The sequence below is a fragment of the Acomys russatus genome, chromosome 1, assembly GCF_903995435.1.
Source record: "Acomys russatus chromosome 1, mAcoRus1.1, whole genome shotgun sequence".
In the NCBI taxonomy this organism is placed as follows: domain Eukaryota; kingdom Metazoa; phylum Chordata; class Mammalia; order Rodentia; family Muridae; genus Acomys; species Acomys russatus.
In genome coordinates, this window is record NC_067137.1 from 22,441,434 (window position 1) to 22,467,969 (window position 26,536).

General features: G+C 51.9%; 1 protein-coding gene across 1 annotated transcript; it reads right to left on the reverse strand.

Moving 5' to 3' along the window:
• Positions 1-1,546: 1,546 nt before the first annotated feature.
• On the reverse strand, positions 1,547-20,070 carry Fosl2 (FOS like 2, AP-1 transcription factor subunit). The gene is given in 5 exon segments (XM_051170782.1): positions 1,547-3,172; positions 5,464-5,546; positions 5,549-5,570; positions 8,858-9,109; positions 19,245-20,070. Coding segments are annotated over 5 exon segments (978 nt in total). The 5' UTR covers positions 19,347-20,070; the 3' UTR covers positions 1,547-2,653.
• Between the last annotated feature and the right edge of the window lie 6,466 nt (positions 20,071-26,536).

Here is a 26,536-nt window from a genome sequence, read left to right on the forward strand (position 1 = left end):
TCCTGTGCCCTAGCTGTCCAGCTAGGCTAGCTAGCCAGAGGGAGGGCTGCTCCCACGAAGCCTGGTGGCCATGAAGGCTGTGTTTCATGCTAGCTGATTGAGGAGTGCCTGCCCTATTACCAACCCAGAGCTGCTCACAGTCCAGCACAAGTCCAGGACAGCTGAGGACACACATGGGGGATACAGTGCCTTGCCTGAGCATGAAGCACCTCCCACCCGCCCCACCCCCACCGCAGCTGCTCCCTGAACTGGAAGCAGGGAGGAAGGACAGCAAGCCAGGTGCCTGATTCTGGAGCACAGGCCTATGTGTGAGTGACATGTATGTGACTGAACTTGGACAGCTGGACAGCGAGCCAAAAGGAAGTGAACTGAGGTTACAGTATAAAGCTTACGTATAAAGATTCAGCCCCTCACCCCCACCCCTCCCACACAAGAAATCTCTGTTTTGGAAAGCTAAGATGTCTTGTAGAACAAAGCAAGCAGGTCAGAAAGGAAAATGACCTCAGAAGTCCGGGTTAGCTGGCTGTGCTTTCTGGCACTGATGTCACCACAGCTTGAAATCTGAACTGAAAGCCAGACTTGGGGGGGTCTTAGGAGTGTCCAACAGGGGACACCAAGTCACAGGCTTGTGACCTGGGTTAGGAGCCATGCTATACACAGAAAAGGGCTCTGGGAAATAAAAGAACAGGAAGCAGCTCCATTTCAGAAGTACCTATAGGCACGAGCAAGAGCGCACTGGCTTAACTTGAGATGTAAGCTTCCCAACGGAGATTACCCAGGGTATTTACCCAACTCCTCTACTCCTGTCTCCTGCCTCTAGGAGGACTCTGAGGCCAGGAATTCACCTGTTCAGTCTCCTCAGGCGCCCCCAGAGGCTCTGGGAGACCAGAATGGCAGCAGCGTTGGCACCAAGGCATAGGAGAAAGCTTATCCAAAGGGTCCGTTCTCCTTTTATCTCCCTTTCTACCTAGCTAACCCAGCTCCTTTCGGCTGGGCTGTGTGGTTCTTCCCTTGTGGCTCCCATGTCCTGTGTGTTCTGTCTGCATGTAAGTGGGCTATGGACATCATGGCCAGCACATAATGGACTTGGGGCTGAGAAGGGCTTAGGCGTATGACGTTATCCTTTGTCTCTCAAAAGCCAGGTCTTCACCATTGGGCTTGACTCAGATAACGTGGGTTTAGATGGGAGGACAAGGATCTAGGGCAGAAGTATTAGATACCAGTTCTGACCAGATCCCACTTCCCATACTACTTGTGTCAACACGTAGTGGGGAGAAAGGGATGGGAGGTGGGGGTGCGGGCAGGATTGTGCCCTTGCTGGAGGCCAGGACATCCATGAGAAGGATGGTACTTCTGGAGTGCAAAGGAACACATACGAGCCTTGATAGGAATAGCATCGATACCCCAAGCCCTAGCAAGACTGGCTGAGACAATGACTCTAGCTGGGTCAGTAGGTCACTCTGGAGTGGTCCAGGGGAGTATGAAAGGAAAATCACTCGATTCATCAGTGGCAGAGACCACTGAGAGCAGGGGGAGGGGCTTCTTGCACCTCACTGACAGGAGAATAGCCAGGGGAGACTAGGCACCTGGGGCTGCCACCGCCAAAACCATCCCTTACCTCGGCTCCCTGTCCCCCCTCCATTCCAACACTCACTAGATATCCATGCGTTGTGTCACCTTGAGAGTTGGGGACTGGCAGGGCCCAGCAGGGCCTTGGAAGGATGTGTGGATCCTAGGAAGGGGTTGCCTCCCAGGTCTGGAGAGAAGGGTCCAGGGGCAGAATGGTGAGGCAGTAATTACGAGAGACGCCCAGCTCGAGACACCAGGTGAAGGGAAGCTCACCAGACAGCCATGTGTCTTCACTGGCACCAATCCCAGCTTGGTAATTAGGCATTTGGCAAACCCAACCTGTGCCCTGGTTGTCGCACTCACACCCTATCTTCTGGCCAAGCTGATCCTGAAAGAGATGGGCATCTCCGAGACTGAGGGGGGGAGCGGTCCTTGGCGCATCCCAGTGATGGCAGCATCGCCTGCAGAACTCAGGGAGCCCATGTGGTCTGTCAGAGCAGTGCACTGGGGTGGGTAGGGAGGGGAAGGTTCAATAATATTGCACTTTGACTGCCCCTTCAGGACACGTGTGCCCCAGTGGAAGGGTAATCTGCCTCCCCCAGCTCCAGAAATAAAAGCGTTTTAATATCTGGACCACCCAGATGAAATGTCATGGCAAATCTCATATAACTAACCCAGAGGGAGTGAAACTGATACTGAGGGAAGGAAGGGAAACCAAAAGGCAGTGCGCATGCTTGGCGGGCCAGGAAAGGACACCATCACTCCGGAGACAGCAACAAAAGACAGGAGCCATCCAGGCCGGCTCCAGGTGCCTCAGAAGCGGGAGAGATGTCTCAGTCACCAAACCAAGTTCTCTGCGGCTTCTTAAGAAAGAGGATTTGCTTGCAAAATGAATGAGGGAGGAGGGTGTCCCGGGGCTTCTAAGAGATCAACCAGTGCCTCACCGCTAAGTCCCATTGGGTCCCCAGAGCCAGGGCGCCCTTTTTGGCTCTCATGGCCCTGGAGTGCTTTAAAGGTGCTGGTCCCCCGGGAAGGGTGTGGCACTGACAAGGACTCCTCCAGACTTGGCCAGAGGAGCATGGGGTTACAGGGCCAGCAGTGTCGGGGAGTTCAAGGAGTCTGAAGACTGGTCCCCACTGCTACTGCTTCTGCGGTGAGCCTTGGAGCAGGACTCTGAGGGTGACGCAGGCGACTCCTGCTCCAGGACGCTGGGGTAGGTGAAGACAAGGTTTGAAGTGCCTGGAGTGATGGCAGGTGTGGAGGTCACCACGATGGGGGTGTGCAGAGGCTCCTCCCCATAGAAGCCACCCCCGGCGATGCTGATGGGCTTTATGACAGAGCGCTGGGTCTTGTCCATCCCCGCTGAGGAAGAGGGGCTGTCCTCTTCAAGAGGCTCCTGCTTCACCACCACAGGGCCCACGGCACTGCCTGTACCACGTAAGGACTGCAGCCCGGAGGTCGGGGGTGATCGGCGCTCCTCGGGGCTGATTTTGCACACAGGGCCATGGGCCACCAACATAAACTCGAGTTTTTCCTTCTCCTTCTGTAGCTCAGCAATCTCTTTCTGCAGACCAGACTTCTCCTCCTCCAGCTCCTCTGTCTCCTAAGGGGAAAGAAGAGTGTGAGGGACAAAAGCCTACAGGCTGGCCAGAGGGACGGTCCCTATCCAAGCATGAAAGGGAGATCTGCAGTGTCCTCAGGAGACCTACCATAAGCGTCTCGCACACCTGGCCAGAGAGTAAACTGGGTGTGAGTCACATGGTGCCTTTCAGTTCTTTATTTCTGAGGGAGGAGCTTGTAGGGCAGGTGAATTAACATCTGGAGGCTGTAATTGAGCACTTACTCCACGCCTGTCGCGACGTTATGTATTTCACAGATTAGCTCACTCAAACCACCACCACCCCCCCCCCCAGAAGTTTCTAAAGCAGACGTTATCATCAACCCATCTTGAAGGTGAGGAAGCCAAGGTTCAGAGAGGTTTGGTCATTGGCTCAAAGTCATAGAGCTAGCAGAGGGTTATCCAGACTCAAATCCCAATGCATCTGACTCCAGAGCCTACATGCCGCTACATTCTACCCTCATGGCGCCAGTACGGCCTTTGAGTCTCCCAACAGGTTGGAGCAGGATCTTCACAGAGAAGAGGACACTACTCAACTCCTCGTCCACCATTTCAGCCCACCTGTGGACAGGTCCTGAGCTAGAGGCTGCATGAGAGAAGACCCTCATGGACAGTCCCTCTATCCCCAGCACTGGAATGGACAGTGCTTGGCTTGTAATAGCCACCAGCCAATCCTTGCTGGATCATCTTCTGTCTTTTACTTTAGTTTCTGAAGCCATGTCCCTAAAGCAGAGACCCTGCCCTCCCCCCGCCCCACCCCCGCAAGGAACACATTTAGTTCCACCGTGTGCCCAATAGAGGGACACCTGACTGCCTGTGAGAGCCTGTGGGGGATGCGAAGGTTGCCAGAGGAAACCTCAACCCCCCTCCTTCACACAAAGCCAGAGCAGCACCAGTGCCTGTGGCCTGGAATGGCTGGGGGGAGAGAAGGTGTGCGTCACCAGCCTCCCCCCCCCCCCCCCGACGATTTCTCTAACACAGATTCCCATTCACAAACGCAGAGATACAGGCAAGAACTTCATTAAGCACACGGTACGGTATATTCCGGAGTGAGAAAAAAAAAGTTTCCATCTGTCTCAAGGGTCTGATGAACGTCAGAGGCTTCCTGTGGAGGATGTGGCTCAGGGGCCTGGGTAGCTGGGTCAGGGTGTGGGGGAGGTGGAGAAGGAGGTGTGAGGCTTCTGGGAAAAGAGGAGGAAAGTAGGGAGGACTCAGAGGAAGAACTGTTCTGGGCTGGTGGCGAGGGATGAACTCCGGGAACAGGGGAAGGTACAGCTCCTTGAAATGTGGTAAGGGAACGGTTAGCAGTTGAGGTTCTGCTGAGGGAGCTGATTCCTCCCTGACCTGCCTCAACTGGGACGGAAGAACTTCAACCCTGACCCCCCCCCCCACGCTGACGGCCCCACAGACCACAGGGATCATGGGCTGCACTAAGTACATACTCTAGTGAACACGACCAGAAGTTGGGGCTGAGGCCAGAAAGAGAGCTTAAGCAGCTAAAACTGTACCTGGAAGGATTAAATAAAGTCTAAATCTCTCTACTAGCCAGATGACACCCTCTTGGCTCACGTCCCTCTGAGCCTGCTGTATCCCAGGAGTCAGCACTGGCTTGGGACCGCCTCTCCCAGAGGCTCATCCGTCCCTTTAGGGCCAGACACACAGAAGAAGGGAATTGCGTGACATTGGTCAGGTCAAGCTGAGCAGAGGGAGGGGCAGGAGCATGGGAGAGTGACTCACAAAGACAAAGCAAAGCTCTAGGCTCACCCACCTGCCAATGAGGAGAGGGCTCTCCAAGCTCCAAGAAAATATAACTCAACTGACATGTGACCCATGCGCAAGAGGATGCTTGCTCCCACCCCACTCAAACTAGGGTGCTTCAGCCAGGCTGGGCCACCTTGGGGACAACTGGAAGCCTGAGAAGGGCTGTAGAGAGGCAAATGTTGATGAGTGTGCTGCCCCTAGCTCACCGAAGTGTCAACCCTTATACAGAAGCCACAGTGGGTCTGAGGGCAGAGCTCGCTCAGGTACTGACTGACTGAGGAAACATACTGACCTGGAAAGGTGGTCTACTCCTTTCCAGACTCACACCGATGGCAAAGGTCAATTCTCATCTGTTCGCTATCCAGTCTCCCCCGCCCACACCCTCTCATCTAGCATACTGTGGACCATGAGCTTGAAAGAATGTTTTATCTCCCAGCCCACCCAGAGCGACCACACACACACACACACACACACACACACACACACACACACACACACACACACAGGCTCCTCACCGCCTGCAGCTTCTCCGTCAGCTCACGGCGACGGTTCCGACACTTGGCAGCAGCCAGCTTGTTTCTCTCCCTCCGGATCCGCGCTTCTCCTCCTCTTCAGGAGACAGCTATAGAGGCCAAGGTCAAGCATCATGATCAGAAATGGGGGGTGAGGGTAGGGGGTGGGGTTGGGGGGAGGGGGGGATGGTTTGCAGCATTTTTAGAAAGCTGTGCTTTACTGAATGCAACCCGCCCATTTAGAACTTCAGAGGGGAGGGGAGAGGAGTTTAGTGAGGTTCAGAGGTCCTGGAGCATGAGGTCACTACTGTGTGGCTGCCTGGAGGGGGCCCTGAATCTGCCGAGGGAGGCCATGTTGTATGTTTAAAGGGATAGCCTACCACAAATGGGTGGGGGATTCAGTGGCCCCAAACCAGGGCAGGATTTGTCTGCCTGTCAACTCTGATTCCGAAGCAGAGCCAGAGAAGAGTCCCCTCTAGCCAGGCAGGCCTGGCCTCATCCTGTTGTAGCAGCTTCCTCTAAAGCTAGCTAAGGACCACTCCCACCCCTTGCCTTTTCTACAAAGTCTCATCACCCACCCACCCGTGGAGGGGGGCATGACCTGATGTCCTGTGACCAGTGGGAGGATCTAGCTCTAGTCCCAACTCCCTCTGTCAACCCGAGTGCCAGTTTCTTACGGGTGTCCCTGAGGACTCCTTGGGAGCCTGCCACAGTGCTAGGCTGGGCAAGAGAAAAGCAGCAGCCCAGGTACGAAGGTGTCACTGGGAGCTGGGCGTGGTGGCGCATGCCTGTAATCCCAGCACTCGGAAAGCAGAGGCAGGTGGATCGCTTGTGAGTTCGAGGCCAGCCTGGTCTACAAGCAAGTCCAGGACAACCAAGGCTACACAGAGAAACCCTGTCTCAAAAAAAAAAAAAAAAAAAAAAAAAAGTCACCCTTTCTGCTCATTTGACAGTGACCTTCTATGTGACAAATGACTCAAGAAGTTGGGGCTGATCCGTGAACCACAGGCAGAGCCCCTGCTGAGAGACCAGAAACTGGCTCCTGCCTGTAAACTGGTCAGAGACACACTACCAAGGAGAGGGTCAGGGTCAAAGCACAGCACAGGATAAGGGAGGACCTTCACAGTCAGCAAGACCTTCCTGTCAGCTACCAGACACTGATACACACCTACTGTGTGCCCATGCTCTGCTAGGACCTTCAAGGGACACCTGGGGGCAAAAAAAAACCTGACGCTATCCCATAGAGGAATGCTATCTAACTACAGAGAAACAAGCTATGTGTGCTGGTTGGGCCCAGAGCAGTTTCCCCAGCATGCTCTTCTTCCCTGGCAGTCTGTGGCTGTGATGTCATAAGCAGCAAAGAAAAGCATCAAAGAGGACAAGGCCATCTCATCCACACAGAGATGACCTCACAGGAGGCCAGTCGGCTAAGACCTGAACACTTGTTGTCCCCAAATCTGTCTTGGTCCAAGCCTTGCAAGGTAGTTAACCAAGAAAGCCTGTTGCAGTCCTGGGTTAAGGTCTGTTCACAGCCCCTGGACTCCACTGAAGGCCAGCGTCTCCCCACCCCCTTCCATCCCCTGCCACAGCCTTTACAGCCAAAGGAGAGAAAAAAAATTAAATTAAAAATGCTAAGCTTGGTCCACAACAGGCCTTCCTCCCACCTCAGTCACATTTAACCTTAGCCGTCTCTGCCTGTCTGTCTGGGGAGGTGTGGGGCAACTCTGGGTACTGCCGACATAGGAAATGCTCTGGGGTGGTGAGATCAACGTGGTTACAGCTTGAGTGTTGTTAACATCACCAGGGACCCACCCACAAGCCACACACGCCCTCCCCTCCCTTCTCCTCAGTCCCCACCCTGGGCTCACTGGAGCCTCCAGGGCAGGCTCTGGAGGCCATGAGGCACCAACTTGACTCTTGGGACAAGCCTTAGGGTGAAAATGGGAGGTGGGGGGTGGGGAACGACACACATGACAAACCGCAGATAAGACCTTAGGGCCACGAACCCAAGAGTCAAGGTTCTAGAATGTGGCTGCCACAAGAAATAGTGTGGTATGGCCCTGTGACTGGCTCTCTCCTTCCCTACCACAAAAGGAAGGATGTCTCCAGACAGCTAGCTGGTCTTGAAGCACACCTAGTCACGTGGCACCAAAAGTATCCAACTAAAGGTCAGAGTGGTGGGTCCCACTCCCTGCTTCTACCTCGGTCCCACTCCGGACAAGGCCTCTTCTTTCTAGGCCTCAGTTTCTTTATTTATGAGCTGGGTTCAGGAGGGGAAGTTAGAAACACAGTCCTCATAGCCCATTCTAGATGTAAACTTCTGAATGCAGTGAGAGGTAGATACAGCAGAGAGAGGACGAGGGAGACACCACGCTGCCGTGTCCTGCCAGCCCACAGGAGCACAGCTGTTCCTCAGCATCATCTATATCTGGGGACAATCTGCCTGTCACTGCCTATGATGCTGTGACCCAGTGACTATGGGTTCAGCACAGAAAACACAATTGCCAAGGACAGTGCAGTCACTGCCACAATACCTGTAGCTGTGACTGTAGGAAGCTCCCAGAAGGGGCCCGCAGCTTCTCATGCCCATGCAACTGAACTGCAGTGTCTACTACACATAGCTCCCGAGGGCCCTGCACTGGGGCCCAGTGTTGACACGTAGGGCCTACTGGACCTATCATTACCAGCAGCGGCCATGTTTAAAGTTACATGGCGGACCCTGGGGACCCTGGAGTAGAAACAGACAGTGAAGGCTTCCACGGTTAACAGGAAGGCATCACCAGATTCCCATTTTAAAAGGAGAGGGCACTGCTAAAAGGTTCCCCTTCCCTGGGTCCACAGTGGCATGGCCTTGTGGGAAGAGCACTGTGCGTGGAGTCCAGGCAAGCAGCCCGCGTCTTGGGTGTGTTGTCTGTGATGGGAGACAGATGAGGCCCTTTGAAGGCCTGCATCCCTTCCTTTCAGTCAGTTCTTTCTCAAAGCTGAACCTCGTGGGGAGGGGAAACAAGCAAAACCTGATGTGTGACCTCTATCTTCCCCCATAACTGAACAGACTCCTTGGGGTGGGGGGTGGGGGTGGGGCGCCCAGGTCACTATATACTCCTGGAATGTACATTCCAGGAACCGGAAAAGGGCTGCAGCTTTGATCTAAAGGCCTGAGACACTAAGGAAGAGCGCAAAGCCACGTGAGTACTCACCCGGTGGCTCCCCACTAAGGCCCAGGCAGGGTACTATGATAGGAGGTCATGACAATTTCTATTCTTTGATACTTTACACCAACAAGGCATTTCCCCCATTTAAGATCTCCCTCAAGCAGCCGTACAAGTTTGTGTTCCCGAACCCCTCCTTCCCCCCAGCCACCCACCCACGTAGCTCTTCTCCGCTAGCTAGAGCATACCTGCTCATCTCTCCTCCTGCGCCCCACGGTGGTACCAATGGTCTTGATCACGCCGGGTCTGGGGAGAGCCATGTGCCCAGGGACCGAAGCCAGGCCTGGCAGGGGGCTGTAGGGATGTGAGCGCGGATAAGGGGTAGACATGGAGGTAATCACTGTGGGCTGAACCATCCACTGCAGGTCCTGGCTGGTGGTGATGGCGTTGATGGTGGGGATGAAGGCGCTGCCCGAGCCAGGCATATCTAGCCGGAACTTCTGGAACAAGGAGAAGGACATGACACTGAGCCACGGCCAAACACTATAGGCTTCCAGGGTAAGGTATGGTGATGAGGCCCGGTCCCAGGTGGGCTTCGTTAGAAAAGTCCCACATAGCCAAAACTCAAGCAAACCCTCTCCATCCCTGGGCTATGTGCCAGATCTGTTCCCTGCCTGGAGTCCCGAAGACTCCATCATCAGGTGCCCAGGGAGGATGTAGCCGTATCCCAAAAGACTTCCAGGACACATTCCAGGCTGAGCTACTCACATTCACCCTGCAGCCCTCCAGGGCACATATCTGGAGGATGTTTCACCTTGGCCTTCTGGGCCTCTGAGTCACCTACCAATTATTCCCCAGGGTACTGGCTCAGGACATGTTTCTTGGAGATTTACACACCGGTAGATCAAGAGAGCTCACTCCAAGTATACTGTGTCTGCTTTTGTCACTTTCCAAGGAAGTTCATGACGGGCCTGCAAGCCTACGAGATTGAGGTCAAGCTGAGAAGGGTGAATCCTCACCTCTCTGTTTACTGGGGTGTCTACTATCAGGGCATGGGATTAAAGCCCATGAGTCTGACTTCCTCGAACCTTCTCCTTCCCCTTCACTGGCATCTTGCTTGGGGAAGACATCATGTGTCCATCTCTACCATGGACACATCAGTCTACCCGAGCTCACAGATGTGCCTGTGGGAACACACTGGTGCTGCCAGCTCAGAGGTCTTCCTTTGTCTCTTAACTTATGTCAGGGCCATGTTGCAGAGTTCTGCAAGCTGAGGGAAGCCTTCTATTTAAAAATCCAACAAGATGGAGCATCAAAGTACAATAGATCAGCCCCCTCCATTCCCACCCCCCAGCTACTCCGTTACTGTTGCTGTTAAGGTCAGAGCCTGGGCCCTACTAGCCCAAACTAGTTAGGCTCTGTGCCCATGCCCCATAGGCCAATTAAACAGTAATAGAGGAAAGTAAAAAGAATGGAAAAAAGAAAGATTTAGTCAATGTGACCAAAATAAGAAAAAGAACAAAGAGGCCCAGTGATTCCCCAAGTCTGTCTTTGGGACCAGGACATAAGTTGATGTTTATATAGAGGACGAAAGGCATGCATAGCTGGTAGCCCTGCCCTGTCCATCAGCACCATCTCCAGTCCCTCCCGTGAGGTGTTCTGATGGGCTATCACAGGCTCACACTGTGTGAAGACCCTTCCTGTGAGGTGTTCTGATGGGCTATCACAGGCTCACACTGTGTGACGACTCTTCCTATGAGCTGACATCCTTTTCCTTCTCTCAGCACGAGATTCCTGGGGCAGACCTAGTTTCTTGGGGACCACTGTTTCGACAGTCTGATAGCCAAACTGAGGGGCACACGTGTCTCTGTTTACAAACAGCTTCCCTACTGCCACGATGGCTCCCGCTGGTCTCGACTCTTCTCCAGGAGAGCTCCTGGAAAGTGAGAGGGGCAAAGGGGGAAGCCCATGCATTTCCGGCATGTCAGGAGAAGGCGCTGCATGGACCCAGGCAAAAGCCCACCCTCAGACAACCTGTGTCTACAAGAACACCTCGTAACCTTACCCCCTAATCTCACAGGTAAGATGACAGCAGCCATAATAGCTAGCAGCACTTCCAGAATGACCAACACAGTGTTAATGTCTTGCCTAGATTACCCAATTAATTCTTCCTCTGAGGAAGATATGTTATCTTCATCTTAAAGTCTGAGAGCGGGGGGGGGGGGGGGGGGGGGGGGGGGGGTGTCAAACCACTAACCCAAGGCCTTATTGCTGAAAAATAGTGACATCAGAATTTAAACTAGTTCAGTATGCCCAAGACAGGAACCTCTCAACCTGGAGCCACAAAGCCCAGTCCCAAGTGCAGGAGTCCATCCTGTGCTAAGGGTCCCTTCAGGCTTTCCCTCTCACCAAGGAGGTCCCACAGATAAATTCCATTCAAAAGGAAATCCTGATATCATTAGCTCAGGAGCTACAGTGGCCCCACTTGGTCTAGTCAGATAACACCACAGGTCCAGGCATGAAAATAAAGTGAAGCCTACAGACACCCCCGACTCCCATACCTGACAGAGCTGAGAAACCGACTCTTCCTCATTTGCCATCCTGCCACCCACCTGACTCCAGTCTTTGTGGGAAAGAACATGACTGCTTCATTTCCTGACTGTCTCAGTGCATGAAAGCTTCCTGGTGCAATGGATTCTGGGATTTTTATCAGGGAGGTTGCCCAGCACAATGGCTTTTGGTCAGTCTAGACAGTTTCAGAGTTATACCACTGAAGGCAAAGGTAAGTAGGGTTGTTTTTATTTTTGAACCAAGAGTTGACCAAAAACAAATTGGTATGCCAGACTTGGTGGTTCAAGATTATAAATCTTAGGAGGTTAAAGCAGAAGAATGAGAAAAAAAATCCTAGGTCTGCCTAAGCTACAAAATGAGTTCAAGGCCAGCCTGGGCAACTTAGTGAGACTCTGACTCAAAATATATATATATAAAAAAAACTAGATCACTTACACAAGGCCCTAGGTTCCATCCTAGTACTATGAGAGGGAGGGAGAGAGGGAGTGTGTACACAAGGTTAGAATTTCTTGAAGTGGGGAAGGTAAGTGAGTGGAGTTGGGCTATGAGAAGGTGGGGGTGTGCTGTGAGCAGTGGATGCAGCTCTAAGATCCAGACAGTGAGTGATCTTTCTTGGGAGCGACTAGAGGAGGAGGCTTAGGGGTGTGCTCTGCCCTGAGCCAGTCACCCAGGACTCAATCTGGGACAAAAGAGAGAGAGAGAGAGCACATTGATTCTGAACTTCCTACATTGTTACAGGGATTAAACCCACAGCTAGTGTAATCACAGGCTGCACAACATTTAAGTGATTCTCAACCCTGGCTAAGAATATTCTGAGGCACTTGTTAAAAAAAAAAAAAAAAAGAAAGAAAGAAAGAAAGAAAGAACGAAAGAAAGAAAGAAAGAAAATCACCGATGAGAAAGAAAACCACCAACATTGGAGCATCATCATTAGAGTCTAAAATAATTGGTTAGGGGTGGAGTTCTATTACAGGTACTTTTCAAACTCCAAGGAGATTCTATTATAATATGCAACCAGGGCAGAAAAACACTGCCCCAAACAAATGGAAGGCACTACAAATGGTCACCATCACCACCACCGCCGCCATCAGCAACATCACGTCACCTTCATAATGTAAGTCTGTGTACACTGTACAGTCTAGCTCTTGGGAGAATTGCCAGCTTCCTAGTTTTGGAAGCGCCCAACTTTGAATTCTATTTCTCTCCCCCAAGACAGGTCCTCAGATAGAAGGGGCACCCAGTGCAATGGCCTCATAGGGCTGTCTCCCCCATGGAGGTTGGGGGGAAAATGCCTGCTTTCTTTTCAGGAAAGCATTTAAGAAATCCACTCCTTCCAAAGAACAACAGTGTGCCTGTTTTAGGCTTGGGGAAGGAAGCAGAAAGCCCAAAGCTGGCTGGAAGACTAAGATTCCTCGGGGATGGGCAGGTGCCTCCCAGCTCCTCTCAGGCCCTCAAGTCCACACACACTGCTTCCTGGTAGACAGCAGCCAGATTTCGTGCCGGCATGGCTTGGTCTAGACAAAACAAGGCAGCAATAAAAACAAGGCGGGAGGTAATGACTGCCTCTGAGTCGCATGTACACCTCGTTTCAGACAGAGGTAAAGCCATCTGGATAACACGCTGGCTCCAAACTGCAAGAAAAACAATGTCCTGTCCCCAGAGGGGACACGGGCCCGATAAAGAAGGCTTTTGTCTCCAAAGGAGTCTCTTGGAGAGACACACAAACGTTTCAATTAGATGGGGCAGATGGGTCTTGTCTCAACTCCAAACATGTTATTCAGAAAGTGACACTGGGATAAGAGAGGAGAGATGAGGGTAGCAGGCTGTGGTCTCAGAAGTTAGCCTGACCTCTTCTCCTATGCTAATAGACCAAGAATGACCCAAACATCCTGTAAAGGCACCACCAAGACATGACTCCAGTGAAGGCATTCACACTGAAGATAAAGAAACCAAGACAGCATCAGGTCAATGCTGTGACTGACAGGATGGATGGAGGAAGTGACCAGGGACCAGGTTCTCTTGGGGGCTCCATAAGCTCCTGGAAAGCCCTTCCGGTAGGGACAGGACAGAAGCTGCTGGGTGAGTATATGGCATTCCAGCCTGGCAGAGCTGCCAAGTACTTTAAAAAAAATTTTGTGTTTCCCTGTCAACTTTTGGGTGAATGCCTATAAAAGGACAAAAGGCCCCCACAGACCTCCCAGAGCCAAATCTGGCAAACTCTGTTCTAAGGAGCTACACAGCAAATACTTTAAAGCTTTCTGGGCCTTACCATCTTGTGTTGCAACTCTACTCCCACTACAGCAGAGGAGCGCCCATAGAGAACCTGTGAGCAAGTGGGCACCCCCAGGCCCCAATAAGCTTCACTTACAAACACAATTTGGTCTCTTAGGCTCCAGTTGGAGAGAACCAAAAAAGAAGAAAGAAGCAAGCAAAAAACAACCAGCCAAACAAGCAAACAAACAAACAAACGAACAGATACCCCTTCTACTCCAGGAAGCCAAGGGGACAGACGTTGCTCATCAACTTGGATCTCCAAACCATTAGGAAGAATTCAAACCCTTAGAAGGTTTGCTGTGGGTCTTTGGACATTGGGGGCTTCAATGCTGTCCAGTGGCATTCTGTGTTTAGGGTGCAATGGGGTGCTCAGAGAGTATGCTGTCAATCAGAGATCAAAGTCTCATAGCTCAGCACCTGATGACTTGGAAAACAGCCTTTTGGAACTCAACAACGGGACTGTGGGTTCAGCCAGAGTCATACCTAGTCTTTTGCTGAACAGTCTCAGAACAAGAGTTTAGACCACCACCCGCAGAAGCTTAGATGGAGCCTTTCCCTAGAGTCCTGAGCTAGGCAGACACAGAATTCAAACAGAAGTCAAGCTTGGTGTTCTTAGCCCATCCTCTTGGCCAGGTTCTTCTTGGACTCCAATCATGCAAGACACGAACGTGTAGACCCTGTACCCTGCTCCACCAAGAAGGCGGCTGTGCCATTGAGGAAGGAGCTGGCCTTTTTCCTTTCTACAGTCTCAAAACGCCAACATCCCAGAAGGGGAGCTTGGGAAAGAAAAAGGGTAAAGGTCAAACGTTCTCTTCACACTTCTGAGGTCCAACACCAACATCAGGCAAGTGTGCTCACTGGGCCCAGATGCCTCCCGAAGCCTTTAGCACAGCATCTACTTTGGCTATCACCTTGACCCTTGACCTTTCTCCTATAAGGAAATGCCATTTATGTCACAATGGAAATTGTTGTAAATAACTCACAATTTCCAAACACTGGAGAATTCACCTTGGAACTCCTTCCTACTATCACCCGTCCCCTGTGTTCGGCAGTCAGTCAGACCCGGGTTGCCCATCCTCCTGCCATCCCCTTGGCCAGGTCCTTCCTGATTCTTGTCAGAACCCCAAGCATACAAGACTAGAACCTGTGGACCCTGTAGCCAGCTCCCACAGGAAGGCAGGTGCCCCATCACATCTTTTAGAGCTGCGGGAAGGTAAGCCTAGTTACACTGGCCACTTGACAAAGGAAAGCCTGGTGACACTGGCCACTTCAGAAGGCTGATTCAGCCTTGTCACTGCTCAATTTGCTCAGTAAGGTCAAGTTAGCAAGTGGGCTTTGGGACAGATATATCGACCCCCGTTAGAGCAGCTGCCATTACTCTGATATGCTGTGGTCACTACTGATCACTTGCAATAGAGATGAGCCATGTCCAACCAGCAATGAAGATATTTTTTTTCCTTCTCAACACCAGAAAGCTGGTTTTCTTCATTCTCAAAACCAATATCTTTATTTCTATTTAACAAAGAAAAAAAAAAGTCCAAGGCATCAATGCAAAGTTGCTGTCAGCAAGGGACCATTTTTTTTTTTTTTTTAAATGGGCTTTGAAAGGAAGACTTTCTCCGTAGTGGATCGTGGACCAACAGACTTGGGTCTCACTCTGTTAAGACTTTATATGTCAGACTTAATTCCAAAGACCTTTGGTGATTTCCAAATAGCAAATTCACCTTTCAAGGGAAGATTTGTTAGCAGAAAGAATTTTCTAAACACACTGAGAACAATTACAAACAAACAAACAAACAAACAAACAAAACCAGTGTTGCAAAGCCTTTGAGGCCAGCAGCCTCAGGGTTCAACTAAGCATAAAGCAGCAAGGATGGAGAAAACAGCGATGGTGATTGGGGGGAGGATGGGGGGGGATATGGGGGGGATGGGAGAGATGGGGGGGTGACTTAGGGGTATAGACTTAGGTGTGACTCTGGTGTGTTTGTAGTTAAGAAGAAAAAAACCCACCTCAAGCCCTCAAATTTTATATTCAGTGTGAATAATAAGACAGGCAGAAATACAATAATGGAAATGCACTCAGGGTTTTAGAGAGGAAAATTCAGCTGCCACTCAGACAGACAGCTCATGACTGCTATTTCACCCCATGGTGATGAGAAAGGGGGGCACACTTCCACACGAATCAGTGAAACAGACACATTCCTGGATAACACTGTTTGATCCTAATCTAAAATATCTGTAAGATCACGAAAAACAAAAACAAAAACAAAAAGAGACCAGACCCTTAATTTGCATCTCCCACTTTCCCACCAACCCTCACATAAGCACATAGAGAAAACAATCCTTGAGTGTTTGAAAATACCCTGGGGTGGGGTGGGGGTGGCTAGTGAGCAGAGAAAAAGCACTCCTTTCCCAACCAGGCTTTTTTTTTTTCTTAAAAAGAAACTCACTTTTAATTCAAGCCATTTATAGTTATATATTGTTAAATATATGCTTTTGTTTGACTTAAATAAGAAGAAAATTTCTAAGAATTTGGAAAACCAAGTTTAATGCTCTGAGACTGGAAAAATACATACCAAGGATAGTTCTTCCAAAAGTGTCCAGTAGGCGGCACTAAAGAGGTATGATTGAGGCTGATCTGGGAAATCACAGTCATTTCTGGTAAAAGTTGTTTGATGTGAGGAATGTCCTAGCCTGGTACAGTTGGCAAAAGTTCACTCTGGGGAATTTTGTGTGTGTGTGTGTGTGTGTGTGTGTGTGTGTGTGTGTGTGTGTGTGTGTGTGTGTGTGTGTGTGTGTGTGCTCACATGCATGTTTATAAGGCCCTGGTGGGAGAATGTGGCAGATTAAAAAAAAAAAAGTTGGTCTGATGTTCCTTGATTCCAAAGGAAATGTCCTTGACTTATTCTTACAAGCAATCTAGAAACAGATAGCAGCCTTGGAAAAATTCCGTGTCTTGTTTTTGTTTTGTTTTGTTCATTTGAAGGGGGCCTGGCTGATGAAAACAAGTTATGAAATGACTTATGTTTGTGTAACTGGCTGGATTGCGTAATGTCAGGGCCCTGAAACCGTAACAGCCAAGGAGCAAGGCATAGCATATATCTGGAGGTGTTATCCCAGGGGAGGAAATAACAACAACAAAGCAAAATCCAGGAGGGAGAGGTATATACAACTATCCCTAAGAAAATTAAATTGCCAGTGATTAACCTTTGAGATTGAGGTTATAGCTGCAACAGGAAATATTTTTCATGTTTCAAGTTCCTGCCATATACACAAGCAGAGGTCCTAACAAAGAACTGTCTGCCTTCCACCCCACAAGTCAGTGCTAAGACCGGACCTTATGCTGGTAGACAGAGGGAAGGTGCTGGGCAGCAAATTAATGAGGGGAGGGGGGAGAAACGGGTACAGGACCCCACAAACAAGGCAAGCAGGGGAAATAGTATCCACTTGCCCAAGGAAAAATCAGGAACATCTTACAATGATTGGCCCATTGTAATGCCATAAAGGAAGAAAGCCCAGTCGCTAACTGCCTGGAGAAATTTCCCATGAAGGCGGCTGGGAGCACAGGTGATGACAGACTTTATCTGGCATGCCATAAAGTTACCTTGAGCCCAGATCAGGGTGGGGTGGTGGCACAAACTTAGGAAGTAACAGAAGCTGGTGCCTGTTATCAGGACCACAGAATAGTTTTCGTGGAAAGCCAGAGCAGGGAGGGGAACACTCCCTCCCCCACTCCCACCCCCTTGCTCTTCATCTCCCACCCACCACACCAGCAAGGAGCAGGGTGGCCAGGCTGAAAGCTGGCTAGAGTGGCACTACCTTGCCAAGCCGTGTCTGTGGTCTGAAAGCCTCCTCGCTCATGCTGCTGGGCAGAATGGGCGGCTGGACCTGAGGATCCAATGCACTGGTTGTTGCTAATTGCAAAATCCTCATGTGTTACAGCATGCTAGGAATTGGCCAACAGCTGTTTTCTGCTTGGGTAATGAGGCCCCATTACACACTGCTGGACGGAGCTCTCTTCCTTCGTCCTAGCATTGGTTTCCTGTCTGATTTGCTTCCAAAACCGGGAATTGCCTCTGCTCACATCCTGGGCTCAAAGCCCTAGTGACACAGATTATTCAGTTGGGGCATTGATGTCCGGTCTCACTTTCCATCCAGGCCCCAGAGTCTGAGCGAAGCCAGGCAGGGAGATTGTACTATGCCTACAGTTACTGTCACGATCTCATTAGTGGGAGAAGCAGAAGAAATGCAAAGCTGCTGTGTTGATTGGGGAAGGAAAGGGGCATGCGGTGGGGTTATTGAATGGGAAAGTAGAAGGGCAGGTACAAAGGACTCTAAGCCCACTGGGGAATGATACTTGGGTCCAACACAAATGACTGGACAGGAATGCAAACATAATCGTCAACTTTTCAGATATGATTTTAAACTCATAAGGGTGCACTGACTGTGCCCTCAGTGCAGACTAATGCCTCTACATTGGTTCTTAGTAGATATGGGGGAGAGGGGGCGGGATAGAGAGAAAACACAGAAAAGCCATTTAGAAAGACTTGCCTGACATGGGACATGAGAGAGAGAGAGAGAGAAGGAGACAGACAGACAGACAGACAGACACTCCTCTCCTCAGATTACAAAGAAAGCCATATTTTTATTATATTTATTATATTTCCCAGCTCAGTCCATTTCTCCCTGGAAGCCCCTTGACCTCCTATCCGGTTGACTTCTGGAAGCCAAGACCATAGCCATAGCCGTAGAGACAGCCATAGCCATGGCCTTATGGTGTAACTCATGCTGCAGCCAATTTTAGCTAGGAACTCCCAGATGCTGGCCCAGGCGGGCTTCGGGCCGAGGACCTTGTGAGTTCATGCAATTCCTTCACAAGACAGTGTTTGTGGTTGCTGCAACAAAAGGCAGGTACCCCACCAGAACCACCGCAGCCCCACCAATACTTGTCTGGTACCTACAGACCACAGATTACAGGCACAATCCCTCCAGTGCAAACCAGTCTGGCTGCTTAAGAAAGAGTTGTTTTTCTACTTCTAAAACCACTCAGGATCCCAAGTGATGTCTCTTTCTCCCACTTCTCTCTCCCAGCTTCTTTGCCCCAGGTACCCCCAAGCACCTCAAGGTTCTGCCCCCAGGGACAGTACAAGCTCCTACCCAACCCTTACCGGAAGCTGGGGGGGGGGGGTTCACAGGAGGTGTCAAGAGCCAATCAAAGCCAGCTTCTTCCTTCCTGACCTTCGCACCTAATTCCCAGAGGCAACCCTCGCCCTCACTCCCGATAACTTGAAAGAGCCCAACCTTATTTCTGAGTCCCCAACCCTTTTCAGAAAACAACCCGGACTTAAGGATAACAGAAGAAGGAAGAGTTAAAAGGCTTTCCTCCTCCGTAGGGTCCTGGACGGCTGGGAGGGGCTTAGTGGGTGCAAAGATTTCCACGCTTATCCACCACCAAGAAAGGGGAAGGTGAAAAGGGAGGGGGGAGCGGCTCATAGGAGGCAACAGGCTTCTAGGAGGGGACCTGCGATTTCAGGAGCTTTTCTGGAAAATAAAGTAAAAAAAGGAGGAGGGATTGTTATGGGCTCTTCAAGCCCACTCTCCGCTTGTTTAAAAAGAAAAAAAAAGTGGAGGGGTGGGTGGGGCGGAACAAAACAAAACCCCACAAACCCCTAAGTATTTTTCTAGCCCGGCCAGGAAAGGGAAAAGACCAAGGTTGGGAGTGGAAGCTGTGGGAGCAAAAGGAGGGTAGGAGTCTGCTCGCGCCGCCAGGTGCGCCGTGCCCGCACATACCTGCTGGCCGCCGCCACCGCTGGAGTAGGACTCGGCGTGCGCTGGAGAGCCACTGCTGCCCCGGGACGAGGTGTCAAAGTTCCCGGGATAATCCTGGTACATGATCCGCGGTGGGGGCCGGAGAGGAAACAAGGGTGGTTTTCTTCCCCGCCCTCGCCGCGGCCGCGCACAGTCTGCTGCGCGCTCGTAGGTCCACCGGCCGGGTTCTTCACTCTCGGGCTGTCCTCTAACCACGGCAGACAGGGAGGCGGCAACACTCGGGAAGTGACCCCCGATCGCCGCGCACCGCACTTCGTTTCTGCTCTGCAAGCTCCGCGGAACCGGTTGTCCACTGGGTCCCTCCCTCTAAAAAGTCGGCGCGTCCCTCGGTCCCTCCCCTGCGCGCGCCCTTCCGCCCCCGCGCGCAGCCGGAGCTCTGCCGGGACCCACGGGCTGGAGAAAAATGGGTAACGAAAAACGACTAGGAGCCGGCGGGTGTCGCTTGACAGGTCTCGGGGACTCCTTCCCTGATCTCTCTCACAGGGTGCCAAAAGGGCAAAAAAGAAAAGCTGTCGGTGTGGAGAAACTTCTGTTTCCTCCTTTAGAAAAGGAGCCCGAGAATAAACTTCCTGTGGCCAATTCGCCGACTGAGTTTCCCGGCGACTCGGACACTTAACTTAGGACAAGGCGGCGAGCGCCGGTCCAGCCGCCCAGATCGCGCTGGTGGGACAAGCGCCCGTGGGGTTCTAGGATGAGCGGTGCTGAGAGGGACGTGGCTCCGCGTCGCCTTGACCTGCCCCCGGTGCCCGCTCCGGGACCGGCCAGCCTCGCGCGTCTCGCCTCGCCCTCCTTCCTTTCTCTCTCTCTCTCCTCTCTCCTCTCTCTCTCTCTCTCTCTCTCTCTCTCTCTCTCTCTCTCTCTCTCTCTCTCTCTCTCTCTCTCTCTCTCTCCCTCTTTCTTGCGCGCTCTCTCTCTCAGTCCCTGCCGAGCTCCGCTCGCTGTCTCACTCCGAACCCCTGCGCTCTGCCCGAGATGAGTCACTACAATGGCACGAGTTCAACTCCACACTCTTTATTCTCCAGCCCCGCACCATGTGGATCCACTCACGTCAACCTCAGACTCCACCTTGCTGGGAGGAGCGCTCGAGGCGGCGGGGGAGGTGGCCCAGGAGGAGGAGGAGAAGGAGGAGGAGGAGGAAGAGGCGCGGGAGGGGAGGAGGCGGGCCCTGCGCTCCCTTCCCGGCCCTGCTCGCGGTGGCGCTGACGCCAGCCGCACACCCTGCGCGTGGAAAGCGGGAGGTGGTGAGGGTGGGAGAGAGCGGCCCTCGCACTATCGGGGCGCCGAGGCCACTTGGGTTCTTTCCGATCTCCTCCACCCCCCCTGGGGCACAGCGCCCTTGGTCTGTTCCATTGGCGCACGTTGCCAAAGATGGTCATTTGCGTTAGAGGACGCGAGTGCGGGTTTCCTCGCTTTCGGGTGACGTGGAGGGAGAGGGATTCCCTCGCCCGCTCTAGAGCGCGCCGCGCCCCCCTCCCCATACCCAACCCAAAAGGAAGGGGCGCGGGGCGGGGCCCCGAAAGCGGCCGCACTGGTCTGGGCTCCGGGTTCTAGAAAACAATCGCAGCCCTGAAGAAGACGAGACAGGCGGCTCAGTGCGGCGCCACCGCGAGGCCGAGAGCCTGGCGCGCAGAGCCGCTCGCGGGGAGGGCGCGGCCTTGCGCAGTCGTCCGCACCCTCAGCCGGCGACGCCCGGTGCAGCGGGCGTCCTGGACGCACCGGGCACCCGCGCCGCCCTGCGGCCGGGTCTTGGGGTGCGGCGCGTCGCCGCCAGGCGGGGCTGGCCTGCCCATTTCCCCTCGGAGCCGGGCTGCCCACAGCTTCCCCTGTGTGTGTGTGTGTGTGTCTGTGTGTGGTGTGCTGTGTGTGTCTGTGTGTGTGTATGTGCGCGCGCGCGCGCGATTGGGTTTTTTGTTTTTGTTTTGTCCTTCCAATTAATTTGCTAGAAGTATTGAAGTCGAAATTAGCTAGGGAGACATTGCAGAAATTCTCTGGGATAGACAACTAGGACGCATCTAATAGCCATAAACAGGCCTTAAAAGCAAACCAGGGGTGTTTAAATAAAAAATACAGCTGGGGGCCCTAGAGGTGTGCCCCAAGTTGTCTTGAGCTGTTTTGGAGCAAAGTTCAGGGCGCGCGTGGCCCGGACTCCTGCCTCTTCCGCCTTGCTGGTGGGGTGGCTATGCGGGGTAAAGAGCGCAGGCCTTGGAGTATGAACGCCCTGGCTATGCTATTTACGAGCTGTGAGATCTTGGGCGAGTCTAGAGTCTCAATTTCCTCCTCTATAATAAGAGGTTTGGAGCAGGAACGACCTTCTAAAGCTTTTGTCTGCTCCGGATCTCCAGTCGGTCATCCTCAAAGAAGTACAGTGGGTACAGATGAGCGCTGTGCCAGGAGTTAAGGATCTCTTTATTTTGAGGCAGGGTCTCAGGTAGCACAGACCTCGAACTCGCTGTATGTCAGAGATAACCCTTCACCTCCCAAGTGCTGGGATTACAAGCGTGAAATATGTTGGTTTTAGCACTTAAGCAGCGCACCCGTATCCTAAATATCTTTTTGAGGAGTGAATAGGAAGATGGGTTGTTGGGGTTCGCTGAGGCCATTGAAGCGCTATGCATCTCCCATATCACATCCCAAGTTCTCAGTTTCCTTATCTGTGAAGTGGGGGCGTTCCTAGGAAAGAAAATAAGCGCCAGGAAAGCTTTTTCCCGGGGCTCTATATAAAGCCCTGGCGTTTCCGGGGACGGCTAGCGGCATCTGGCTGCCCCAAGGGCCCCAAGATACGGTAATCCTAAACAATACTCGGGGGTCATTGTTTACAGTTATAAAACACATTCTATCCTGAGATCCATCCCCAAGGACTTGCGCGCGTGGTGAGCGAAGGGGGCCGACTCTTCTCTTTCTGCAGCTGCCCTCCCAAAAAGAGTGTGCAGCTCTCTAGGCCTGCGAATGGGGTGTGGGGCAGGCAGAGACGCACGCACCAGCCGTGGGTGCCTGGCTGTTCTCCCCAACCCCCCGCCGCCGCCCCCCCCCTTCATCCCAGCGTCCTGGCCTGCCTGGGTGTTTACGCGCCTCTCTCAGCAGGACTGAGTAAATGCAGCCCTTTGACGCAAAACGGATCAGCCCTTCCCCAGCAGCAGCAAAACCCAGAAAACTGGAGGTGGTGACGGGGGCAGGGCACAGAAAAAATCGTGACACTTTCCCACTCGCCTCGCCCTGTGCTGTGCGGGTCCTCGGTCGCCCAAGAGAAATCTGGGGCGGCGGGGGGGGGTGCGGTAAGCAACTGGGGGCGCGGCTGAGGTGCTCAGGGGCCTCCCCAAGAACCGCGTGTCACAGCAGCACGAATAGACGCACTTTTGGTTTTCCTTTGAGCTGCATGGGCTGCCCGGCCCTCCCCCAGCCCGCACTCAATAATCGTGTGCTTCTGGGTCTCTCCCACACAGTCCTTCCAGTAACGCGGGGGAAAGGAGGAGGGGGAAGGGGAACAGAAGCTTCCTCCAAGGCCTCCGCCGTCCCGGCGCGCCCAGCCACCAGCAGGCGCCGCCGAGCGCGCCTTCGGGCCAGCGCAACCTCGCGCCCTCGCCCGCCCCCGCCCGGACCCGCTTCCCCGGTCCTTTCCTTTCTTGTGGCTTCCCGTAAAGCCCAGCAGCCCCCAGACGTCTGCAGAGCATCACGGAATCTGTGCTGATGCAAGTCGCCGGCCTCCCTTTGGTGCGCCCCAGCCTGCCTGAGAGAGCTTTGATCCCTGCCTGGCCCTGCTCCGGAACGTGTGCTGGTTTCCCGTGCCTGCCTGGAGTCCAACGTTTCACAGCCTAGGCCACCTTTCAATCCTGTGGTACCAGAGGCAAAGCTGCGCGCTATGCTGACCCGGGACTGGCCACCCTTGGTTCAGTGGATGCCTGAATTTTGACTTGTCTAAACCTAGTTCATCGGCGCCTACGTGGGAAGACATCGCTGGGCACGCGGTTAAGGAAGAGGCTAGTGTAAAATGCTAAGAACAGGGTTTAAGCCCCAGTGCCTGAAATCTTGAGGAAACCAGATACTGTGCCTTGTAAACCTTACAACAAACATTTGAGGTGGCTCTCACTCCTAGGTGTCAGTTCAAGAAAGTAACGTTAAGTACCTTGTCCAAGGGAACCACGGTCAGTGTTCAATAACGCATTGGAGTACTCTGATTCAGTCTCGTCCCTCCCCCGCGGTGTGCTGCTGCCTCCTACCGGAATATCTTTCTGGCTTTCTAAGCATGGGCTTCATTCATGGCTTTAACTGACACTTAAAAGTGCCCCTTCTTTCTCTGCTGAGTAAATGTGTGGAGCAAGGGAAGGGAAGAGCAGAAGCCGGGTTGAGAGAAAAAAAAAAAAAAAAAAAAAAAGGCAGTCGAGGCTGATTCTTTTACCTTTCTGGGAGTCTGGACGGTCCCCGCCCCACCCCAGCCAGTTTTCTTGTTTACCCATGCAGCCCAGGTTGCCCTTGGATCTTTGAATGGCTGTCCCCCTGGCCGCACCAGCCCACCTATCAGAGAACTGAGCATTTAGTGACTTCGCCTGTCATACAATATTCCCAAGAGGAGCGTGGGCACCTGTTGACCAGACCCGGGATTGCCAGAACAAAGCCAAAGAAGAAAATGGCAAAGCAGGCTCCTCAGTATGGCCCAGCCAAAGGATGCCTGCAGCTGAACGCAAAGCCACCTCATGTGACCTTAAATCTGGGTTCTGCCAACCTTGACAGTCTACAGATTGTCCTCCTTAGTGATAAACCTGCCCTCCCACACTGCCCGGAGGAATCTGCACTCAGAACTCTATAGTAAATCGTGCATTTTAGATGATGCTTTATTGCTGAAAACATTTGTGTTCGAAGCCCGTGTCTTGGTCATGGTTCCTAACTGCTGTGATAAAGCACCATAATCAAAAGCAAATCTGGGAGGAAATGGTTCCTTTTGTTTCCTCTTCCGCATCACAGGAAGTGAGGGCAGGAACCTGGAAGCAAGGACAGAAGCAGAGGCCATGGAGGAGTGCCGCTGACTGGCTTGTTCCCTATGGCTTGCTGGATCTGTTTCCTAAATGGTTCAGGGCACCTGCCCCTGCCCCAGGGTAGAATGGCTCCCAGTAAGCTGGACCTATCCACACCAATCTTTTTTTTTTTCTTTTTCCTTTCTTTCTTTCTTTCTTTTGGCTTTTTGAGACAGGGTTTCTCTGTGTAACCTTGGCTGTCCTGCCTGGACTCGCTTTGTAGACCAGGGTAGCCTCGAACTCAAAACAATCTGCCTGCCTCTGCCTCCTGAGTGCTGAGATTAAAGATGTGATGCATACAGACTTGCCTCCAGACAATCTGATGGAGACATTTCATTTTCTCAACTGAGGTTCTTTTTCCCAGATAACTCTAGCTTGTGTCAAGTTCTCTCTCTCTCTCTCTCTCTCTCTCTCTCTCTCTCTCTCTCTCTCTCTCTCCCTCTCTCTCTTTCTCTCTCTCTGTCTCTGTCTCTCTTTCTCTCTCTCTCTCACACACACACACACACACACACACACACACACACACACGAACAAAAAGACAAACAACAAACCCAGGAGGAAACCTGTTTAATAAATAGAAGTGTTTGAGTTTTCGAGGTACCTATAAATATGTCAGGAGGCCATTAGCAAGCAGATTTTGGCTCAAATGGTTCAAAGGAAGAGGTCTTTGTGGTGAAAGTCCTTTTGGGAGATTGGAGAACCAGGAAATCTGATAGTTCTAGTGTCTGGCAACAGCTGAAAACAGACCACCAGTAGAGTTGCGGGTGGTTTGCACTCCTTAAACTGTTCAGATCCACTAATCCTGAGGGGTGTGTTTGTGTCTGTCAGGTGTGAGAGTCCAGAAAGGCTGGAAACTGCTGATGTTCCAAAGGGATGCACAGAGTGTGGGGATGGGGTGCAAGGCGAACAAGATAGCTTTTCCCGCTGTAGCCTTACACCCCCTTGTTGAGGACGCAAAGGGCACTTGCAGCATATGTATTCTGAGATATAACACACACACTTCCGCCAACAGACTCTGGAGTACCACTGTGATCATAAGCTATGAAGACAAAATGCAAGCAAAGTGGCACACTCAGCACCTAGGAGGTAAAGGCGGGAGGGTCAGGAGTTCAAGGCCATCCTTTTCTACACAGGGAGTTGAAGACTAGAAGGGGTTACTTGAGAACCTCTAAAAAAAAAAAAAAGCCAAGTTGTGGTGGCACCTCACCTTTAATCCTGGCACTTGGAAGGCAAAGGCAGCTGAATCTCTGATTTTGGCCAACCTGGTTTAAGAGTAAGTTCCAGGACAGCCAGGAATACACAGAGAAACCTGGTCTTGAAAAACAAACAAGAGACAAGTTCTATTTAAATGAAATGTTCTACCATATGGGCTCTGAGGACCAAACTAGGTCCTCTGGAAGAACAGCCAGTACTCCTAACTACAGACTCATCTCTCATGTGGTGTATAAACATACATGCAGGCAAAACACCCATCCCCACAAAATAATAAAATATTCATCTAGGGGACATGAGAGGTGCCTGTGTGTACAAACATCAACCCTTCCAGTTGCAGAATTTTATTGATTTTGCTGAATTGTGTTGCCTTCAATAAAATCAATAAGCAGTAAACTATGCTGTTGGTGGCCTCAACCCACACATAGAGTTATAGTCTTACACTGGTAACAGTGCTTTGGCCAACAACTGCCTGGGGACATCGCAACCATCTGACTTTGGGTCAGCATACTCTACCATGTCCACACAATGACAAGTGCCTAGTGACACATCTCTCGGAAAGTGTTGCTACTGTATGGTAGTATGTGACTATAATTTGGGCAAGAAAACTTGGAAATCGTGTACAAATAATGCCTTTCTGCCCTCACCGCCATCCCCACCACAGACCCTGGAGGCTAAGTAGGGGTGCTGCTCTGCACTCAGGAGAGAGAAGCTCTGTGTGTGTGTGTGTGTGTGTGTGTGTGTGTGTGTGTGTGAGAGAGAGAGAGAGAGAGAGAGGAGAGAGAGAGAGAGAGAGAGAGAGAGAGAGAGAGAGAGAGAGAGAGAGAGAGAGAGAGAGACATTCTAGGGACAGTGACAAATCATTCTGAAATATCACTGAGCCAGAACAGAAGTCACTCCTGGTAGGTAGGAATGTCTGTCAGGTCCCAAGGAGGAAAGGACCAGTTTTGCCACCCCCTTCTCCTATTTTAAGATCCATGCAAGGATTAAGATAAGGATAACTGATGCATTTGACTCTCAGCCTTCGACTCCTGC